This window comes from Helobdella robusta, assembly GCF_000326865.2.
Source record: "Helobdella robusta unplaced genomic scaffold HELROscaffold_54, whole genome shotgun sequence".
In the NCBI taxonomy this organism is placed as follows: Eukaryota; Metazoa; Annelida; class Clitellata; order Rhynchobdellida; family Glossiphoniidae; genus Helobdella; species Helobdella robusta.
Genome location: NW_008705287.1, coordinates 1098547 through 1108476, shown reverse-complemented (window position 1 = coordinate 1108476; position 9930 = coordinate 1098547). Strand labels below are relative to the sequence as shown.

The window sequence follows — 9930 nt, the reverse complement described above, 5'->3', positions numbered from 1 at the left end:
ACATTTATGACAAATTTACAAACAAAAACAACAAAAACAATAAACAAATTGATGTCAGCTAAAACATCAACAAAAAATGAAAAATATCATGACCATTATCACCACCATCCCGATCACCCAAACATCATAATCATCCATCCCTGGTAAATATGACGCACACCGTGAACAGCAACAGCAACAACTTCAGTGAGAGACGATTGGGCTCCAGCTTACTACGGTCCGGCATTGCAAAATATGACTCCACCAGCTGTCAAAGGCAAAAGAAGAAGGAGCATATGTAACAAATCCTTAGATACAGATCAACCGCCGTGGAAGCAAACCAAATCCAACATAAGAGTGATTTGAAAGGGTCAAGGGGACGTCGCTACTTAGCTGAATAGGGGCAGTGAGGGAAGCCAGGAGTACAGCAAAGAAGGCAGACGTTCAAGTACATGTTTAACTGATCCAGGTACCAAGATTGAAGAAGCAGGTATTGCTCTGTGCAACAAACAATCTTTGATAAGTTACGGCGTAAGTACAGGAAAATAGTACAGCAGTTTCTGTTTTTTGGACATCTATTGACGCCATCCATGGGTATTCGAAGGAGTCTTGGAGAAATTAACCATGACGCCTAGGTTGCAAAGAATGCCAGCTGGAAAATAAATCATAACAACAACAAAAACACAACAACAACAACAACAACATTTACAAAGACATCAACCGACTACATAAAGCAACACCATCAACAACCATAAATTCATTAAAGAAAATAATGAACATTCAACAAAAACAAATAGGACAACACTAGAGCCAACAACAGCAACACTATCTACAACAACGTCAGCAACAACACAACAACACATTACATTGATGAGAATGCACATGTCAGGCAGGAGGATGATGACCGCGTTGAACATCGCCCAATTACCACAGCAAACACGACGCAACGATAAACAACAAAAAAACACAAGCAACCTCAAACTGAGTAGTATCATCATCATCAGCAGCAGCAGCAACAACAACAACAACAACCAAAACGACAATGAAAAACAGATAAAAAATTTTGAACGGGCTAGTGACTTGGAAAATTCAACAAAATCAACAACATTAACAACAATAATAACATCAACAACAATAAAAACATCAACAACATCAACAACATTAACAACAATAATAACATCAACAACAACAACAACAATGACAACATCAACACAATGACAACATCAACAACAATAACCAACAATAACCAACAATAACAACATCAACAAAATTAGAACATTTGCAAACAAAAATCACCAGACCAATGATAAAATGTTATCAACGAAGAAAAGTGATGATTATTTTATCAAACTTTCACATCAATTTTGATTCACATCTAAAAAAGTTATCAAATAAATCTTCGATATAAGGATTATAACTTTCATTATTATGATAACTAACATCATCATAATCGTAATCAACAAAAACTTTCATAAATATCATCACTATTGTGAAGTCGAAATCTTTTTGATTACAATATCATCACATCACATAATCACCGGTGAAGAAATTGACCCCATTTGGCAAGTGGCGAGCAGCTCCTGTGGCACGAAGCCAATCCTGTCTTCAGTGCAACAGTCTGTCCGTGTTGTCACTTCCGCTCAATCAAACAACGGACTGCTTCTGGGATGCATTCGTGACGCATGTGAATTATGCGCCGACAATTTTATTTACTGTTTAAACATGGATCTGATGTTAACAAGGATCTGCTCTTTAAACATGGATCTGATGTTAACACGTATCTGCTATTTAAACACGGATTTGCTGTTTAAACACGGATCTGCTGTTTAAACACGGATCTGCTATTTAAACACGGATCTGCTTCTCAGCAGGAGAGTTTAAATTTCTCCAACGCAGCACTCCATCTCAGTTCGTCAACATTGGCACATATTCGAGCTGTAGCTGCACAAAGTTGGCACATCTTACGTGCGAGCCAACATCCCCGACGTTGGCTAACCTATGATAAACATTATCCTCATCATAACACCGTAAATAAGCATAACCTTCCTTATCAAATTAAAAAGCTTAAATAAACGTAATCATCACCACTACCTAAATAAAGGTCATCATCACCCCATCACCATCATCGTCTCCTCCATCTTAAATAAACACTACCATCATCGTCATCACCACCACCTTAAACAACAAAATCATCAAACGCCGACATCAAACGCATCACAGAGACAGAGCGAAAAATCATCAACTATGGAAACAGCCAATGAGCCAACATTTGAACAACCATGGAGGATTATTATCATGAACAACCATGGAGGATCGTTATCAAGAACAACCATGTATGCTGTTTGGTGCTAGGATTTTAACCGATTCATTGATGTCTAAAATTTTATTAGATAACAAAAAAAAATTCAGAGAAGATTCATACAGATGTTTGTGAGTCACTACCTGTAAAAATTTTTCATGGGAGGAACGCATCAACACAATTAGCAAAATTGTCTAAAAACTAAATGAATAAGTTGGCATTTACTTTATTTTTTAAATCTTGATAAGTTTATACTTCGCATCATCTTTCCCGTACGTGAACTATTGTATTGCAGTCTGGGTAATGCGACAGAAATTTACATAAGATGTTCGACAAATTGCCAAAAGTATTTCATTCGAATCAACTTCCAACTGGGTATATTAATTTTTGATCAGTTAATCCGCCTAAAAGCAATTATGTTTTTTTAGTGATTAATTTAAACACGCACCTTCTGCCAAAGTTATCTAGCGAGGTAAAAAAGACCAATCAATTTTGTTTAAAACCTGCAACAAATAATTTCCATCTTCTGAGTATTCTTAATTATTTAGTTGTCAGTTCAGTTGTATTAATAATGATAATAATAATACTATTAATATTATTAAATTATTATATTATCATTTACAACAATAAAATCAAACTTCCGAGCTCAATATCATTGGGTTCTAACCCTACAAGTTTCAAGAGACAGTTATTTGTTATATGAAATCTTTAGAAAATTTGTGTTAATTTGGGATCTATTTTAGATAAGTATGAATTTATGTATGCGTGTATGTGTTTGTGTATGTATTTATATACAAACCAACATTACGCACATGTGTGCATCAAAGTGTGGTGAATAAATGGTTACACGATATCAACAATGCAGTTTTTGTCTTCACTTCATAACATTCTGATGAAAGACTTCCGGTTATGATACTAATACATTTTATTATTATATCAAATTTTCATCATCCTCATCAAAACCACCACCATCATCATCATCACCATCATCATCATCACCACCACCACTACCGCCACATTACAACATAGGTCTGTTTTTATTACAGCTATTGTCATCGACGTCTTAACGTTCAACATGTCATTTTCGTAATCATCATCATCATCATCGTCATGGATGCAGTCAGTTACCGTCTGCATTGCCATCTTTTATCATCATTATCACTGCAATCATCACCATCATCATCTCATCACCAACTCATCACCATCATCATTACCATCATCATCACCATCATCATCACCATCATCATCTCGTCATCATTACCATCATCAACCTCATCACACCGGCCATCAGAAAAAACAGAGTAACCAAAATAACAAACATAGCTTAACATCAACGTTATCAGCAATAAAGCAATACGAAACAACGAAATAAATAACAAAGCAATTAATTACCACAACAACAACATCAACACAGCGCTAGCAATACAACCACTAACAACAACAACAACACAAAAAGGACAGCGACGACAACGAGGACAACAGCAACGACAACGACAAACGTAAAAGTGAATTAATTGAAACGTTTGCTATCTATCGCATCTCAATGGACCATTCATTAGCTAGCAACAAAATATCATTTCGCAACCACATTTCACTATTTTTCCTATTATTTCCAGTGCTTGCCAGGTCTACATCCATTCCATTAGCTGTATTCACCGTTTATTGTTACTGCTTCTTTTGACCGCCGATACCACTTACTTCCATTTCTACTTCTGTTACTGCATCTAGTACTATTGTACTATTTTTCTCCCCAAACAATAATACTCTTTTTTTACTTTCTAAGCAACTACTTCAACTGCAACATCAACAACAACTGCAACAACTGCAACAACTGCAACATCAACAACTACAACAACTGCAACCAAAATGACACACGTGCCAAGGAACGCGCAATAAAGAATAATTAAGATTCAGATCATCTCACAAATACATTATTAATGCTCCTACAGCAAGGTCGATGTTGAACATCATCATCATTACCACAAGAATCTTAATCGTTATCGCAACCATCATCATCGTCATCATCACCACCACCACAATCATACCCACTCATGCTCTTCATCATCATTATCACCGGGACAGAAGTGCTCTTATATTGTTTGCATCATTCCATTATACCCATGCCTATATATATACATATATATTACTTTTATACAACTTTTTAAATTATTTATGAACATTCACACGCGCGCACACACACACACACACACACACACCTAAGTATTACATACGTACGTTTAAATTTGTGTGTGGTTGTGGTTTACTTACTGCATCAACTAGTACAATACTATTTCTAACTATACAATTATTTTACTTTCTAAGCTAGTTCTTCAAACGCGACATCAACAACAACTGCAGCAATGATGGCAACGACAACAGCGGCAACCAAAATGACACACAACTTCTAATAATAATAAATTATTACATCATTTTATTATTCGTTTTTTTATTACGTCTCAGTGGTGATTCATTTCTCCCCTGGCTCATTTATTTCACCATTAGTTCATGCACTCGTTCGTTCGTTCGTTCTTTCGTTTGGTCGTTTATCTTCTTTTCTTAATGTTGGGAAAGAATGGAAGGAATCCAGGTTTCAAAATCCGTGGCATGAGGTACATTTCTTCATGTTTAAATGTACTTTTAAATTATTGCATTAAATGATTTAAAGTATCCAAAAAATTTTAAATGATGGCTTATTTTGATTTAATTATTAACTATTGTCTTTTTTGACAAACAGTTCAATTACTTTGATGGCACCTTTATAAAGAATAATAATGACGATAAGGGTGTCGGTTCTGGGCGGTATGATCAAGTCTTGGGACGAACTTTGTCACTGCTTACTAAGTATGCTTACATTTTTCACATATTATTAAACAATGTCATTGCAACAATCTCTTTTCAAAAATTGCATTTTCTCGATAGCACCAAGCTGCAAAGCTTCAGTCTCAACATTTCTGTCAAATTTAATTATAATTTATTCTCGAGTGATCCTAATTTTTATGGAAGGAAGATCAACTGCACATAGACATCGATAGCCAACTTCTTTGTTACCAAACTGTTTTTAATCCAAGTCAAAAGATGCAGCAGTACCAAAGTTGGAATTGCTGTTGTGATGTGCACTTTCCAATATTTTTAATAATACTTTCAGCAGTTGTTCTTTCTGTTTTCATGTAGTATTTTTACAATAAAATTTATAAATTCTGCCCAAGCATGCAAAATTTCCGTCCATACTCCAGTAATTATATAAATTGCTAAGTTGAGTCGGAATGTGGCAATAATTGAGGGGGGTGAAAGGAGATCATGACCAACCTCATCAGGGAAGTCAGAAGATTGATGGTTATTGTTTTTTGATGACTTTTGTGTGGCATGTTTCAGTGGGCAGGTCAATAGCTGAATGTGTTCTTTCACCTCATCTTTATTTGGAAAAAGCTTTCTTGCACTCCGTTGAAGCTGTTTGTATTAAGGTGTCTGTACGTACTATTATCGATGCAAAGGAAGCTTAATAGGAACCGGTCGTATTTATAATAACAATAGAGTGAATAACAATACAATAAAAATTAAAATAATAACAACAATAATAGTAACAACTATACAATAACTACTCAACCTTTAGTACTTTGCAGTTTGCGACGTTTCATAATGAGCGAACGAGTATTCTTTCGAAACAACTTACTCTACAATTCAGCTCTCCGCCACATGCACTTCTATCTCCTGAGGCCGCTCCAACAGCTTTCGTCGTCGTCTCAAGTTTTATCATTCTAAGCAAACTTATTTCTGGTTTTTTAATCTATATTTTTAATATTATTAGGATTATCCTTTGGTTAATATTTGAACTAGTGATTAAGGTTAGTAGCAGTGCGTTGAATTGAAAATTCAGATAAAAATCATACTTTGAAAATTTTTTTAATTATTTTACAATGAAGGTTACTCTAAAAATATAAACAAATTAAAACTTGTTTAACCTATCATAAGCCCACTCATTTTCCATAGCAAACATCTCATTACCACACAATGGTCAAAAATAGCAAAGTGAATGGAATAAAATCTCAAATTTTGTATCTATAGTATATTTAAAAATAATGAAAATTCCAGCCTAAATCGTAATCCTCAAACTATTACAAATAGAATGAAAATTGGTCACTCTGCAATTACCCATTCATGAATCTTAGACAAAACAAATCCACCACTTACATGTGAAATTTGCAATAACAGACCATGGACGGACATCTATATAATAGTCTATCATATTCAATGTGTATGATGCGTGGTTTGCACGCGTATTCATGTACGCTGTGTGTTTGTCGTTGAAACCTCTGAAGCAAACGCAAAAGAGAGAGATTAACCTTTAACCTTTCTTTATGTAACAGACTAACGATTCAACGTTAAATCACTATCTTGATGACTAAATGGCGCAAATCCAGCTCATTGCGTTAACTAAAACCAAGTATTCGTTTTAAACAAAACTTCACAAAGATGTTAATTTTTTAAGGCTTCGGAAATATTCCAAGTGGTTCTTTTTCATTATTTCAATAGAACAAACTTGGTTTTAGCCACTTATAAGCAACTGCTAGTATATATGTAAGTATAGCTCATACATTCTTATTACTAAACAAAAATTTTGATGGTAAAATTAAAATGCCATCACCATAATAAATGTATGAGTAAATATATGAGTGTGCGTGTGTATTGTTATGTAAATGTGTGCGGTTAACTCTGCATTTTGTTGATGGTGTGCGTGAGACGATTCTTTGCTCGTTGTTTGTCTTCCGCACACACGAGAAACAACTTACCTATGGTCAGGAACGTGTTTATCAGTTTTCAATACAAATGATAAACTGAATCTAAATCGTAATCGTAAGTTATTGAACGTAAGAATCAAATTTAACATTAACATTGGAATAAAAAACTTAGAGTTGGTCTTAAGCCTAAGTTTTAACGCAAGGCTGAACCTAAGTCTTAAAATAAACGCCGAGTGTTCGAAGAAAGCGTAAGTAAGTATTAAATTGAACATTAACATCGAAATATAAACGTGTTTGAAAAGTTCTGCCAGCCCATTCAGAGGAGTGCTCCTGAGAACGTGGCTCGTGTTGTGTGTTGTACTAACTTGCATTCCGCAAGGCTTGCTCGTCTGCAGCTCTTGACATTCGAAGCCAAAGTTTAAAATCTTAAACCATTTGCATCTAGCCATGAACTTTTTTTGAAGTTATCATTATCATTACATACTAACTTATTTTTGTTTGATTAGATTTATCTTAATTTACCCCTTACGTAACAGTGTCTTTGTGTAGAGATGTGAATGGGTTTGAAGCACATTTGAATACGGTGATTAATATAAGCCAATGCACATAACGTATTAATTTAAAACAAGCACTTGTCTTAGAGGGGAAAACATTGTAGACAAGAGATGCATGAGGTCATCTTGGTGACCTCTGCAATCAATCACAATGACCACGCCCAATTGGTCAATCAATCGATCACTCAATCAATCACTCAATTAATCAATCATGTAATTAATCAACCAATAAAACAAACAATCACATACCGGCCAATCAAAGAAATGTCAACCACTTGAAGCTACCTAGGCACAGAGGAAGGCACAACGGCAATAAATGAAAAGATCGAATCCAACGATGTAGATAGATCGATATGAGTAACGGTAATAACGGAAATAAATTTGATGTGTCTCAGTAAATAAAGACAATAACACAGAATCAATTATTTTGTTGCAGCATACACCGTCAGGAACATCAGGACTAGCATGAACACGTCACATGCGCGCAAATATGCATCCACGTATGCGGCGGGAGAGTAAAGACACGCTCACGAGGCATAAATAGATCTATTAAGCTAATTAAATATTCATAACATAGACAACTGCTGTTCAAATGCATGTGCGTGCGTATATGACTGTGTGTACGTGTGTGTCCCTGTGTGTATGTACTTGTTTGTATGTATGTATGTGTATGTACATTTGTGTGTGTGTTTGTGGGTAAATGTGCGTGTATGTACATGTGTTTTTATGTGTATGTACGTGTGCCATGTGTGTCTGTGTTATGTTAACTTGTTCGTTAGGTTATCCAGTTAATGTTTTACATGCCCACTGTGCTGTTTACGTGTCAATCAATCAATCAATCAATCAATCAATCAATCAATCAATCAATCAATCAATCAATCAATCAATCAATCAATCAATCAATCAATCAATCAATCAATCAATCAATCAATCAATCAATCAATCAATCAATCAATCAATCAATCAATCAATCAATCAATCAATCAATCAATCAATCAATCAATCAATCAATCAATCAATCAATCAATCAATCAATCAATCAATCAACCAACCAACCAACCAACCAACCAATCAATCAATCAATCAATCAATCAATCAATCAATTAGCTTATAAAGCGCTATTTCCGCGATGTTCAACAGCGCTCCTCAATGAATTTTGAAAACAGATGGGTCTTGAAATCCGCTCTGAACTTCGCAAGTGATAGAGAAGTAGTCAGAGAAGTAGGTAGAGAGTCCTAGAGAAAAGGACCAGAAAAAGCAAAAGCAGATTTGGCAAAAGAGTGTTTAACACGAGTTAAGAAAAAGCGAAAAGAAGAAAACGATCGTAAACGGGCGTTTAGGTTCAATTAATATATCTGATAAATACTTAGGAAATAATTTAAATTGAGACTTATACACGAACGTGCAAATTTTAAAAATTATTCTATATTTTATAGGTAGCCAGTGCAAGAAAACAAGATATGGAGATATATGAGAAAAGAAAGGGGCACGAGCAACTAGACGAGCAGCAGAGTTAAAAGTTTTACTTAAAGGATAGAGTATAGAGTCAGGAAGACCATAGTAGAGCGAGCTACAATAATAATCAATCCTAGATAAGACTAACGAAGTAATAAGAAGGAGAAGAGTAGGATCATCAAGAAAAGGCAAAAGTTTTTTTATTCTACGTAGATGAAAGTAAGAGCTTCTAGCAACACTATTAATCTGAGAAGAGAGAGACATAGTAGAATCAAAGATAAAACCTAGACCACGAAACTTATGAGAGACATTAAGAGTTTTAGAATCAGGTAAGATAATAGGAGGAATAGTAATAGAGTGTTTAGATTTATTAAAACAAATTAATTCAAACTTAGAAGGATTAAGTTTAAGACACATAGAGTCAGACCAAGCGATAATTGAAGAAAGACATAGAGATAAATTATGAAGAACACTATTGAGATTAGATGGAGGAAAAGAAGTATAAATGTAAGAATCATCAGCATATAGTTGACTAGAAAAAGAAAAGTTATTAATAATACGAGGTAGTTCAGAAGTATAGAGTATAAATAGAAGAGGGCCAAGGATAGAACCCTGAGGTACCCCGAAAGTAAGAGTAGAGGAGTTAGAAGTAGAATTATTGAGAACAACAGAAGAAAAACGATTAGAGAGTTAAGAAGAAATCCAAGATAGATAAGAATCATTAATATTAAAAGAAAGGTGCAGCAGTCTCAAAAAAATAGTATGGTCAACAGTATCAAAAGCCGATGAAAAGTCAAGAGCAAGAAGAAAAGTAAGATTACTATTGTCACTAGAGAGAAGGATATCATTGTGTATTTTGAGTAAAGAAGTTTCAGTACTGTGGGCAGGTTTGAAACCAGATTGAGAT

The 9930-nt window shown here is 34.7% G+C and overlaps 1 protein-coding gene across 1 annotated transcript; it reads left to right on the top strand.

Moving 5' to 3' along the window:
- Positions 1-234: 234 nt before the first annotated feature.
- Positions 235-2331, top strand: HELRODRAFT_179501 (hypothetical protein; the record flags this gene model as incomplete). The annotated part of the gene is made up of 4 exons (XM_009028327.1): positions 235-336; positions 777-863; positions 1526-1663; positions 2200-2331. The coding sequence occupies 4 exons, from the start codon at positions 235-237 to the stop codon at positions 2329-2331; spliced, it is 459 nt and encodes a 152-aa protein (XP_009026575.1).
- Positions 2332-9930: the final 7599 nt, after the last annotated feature.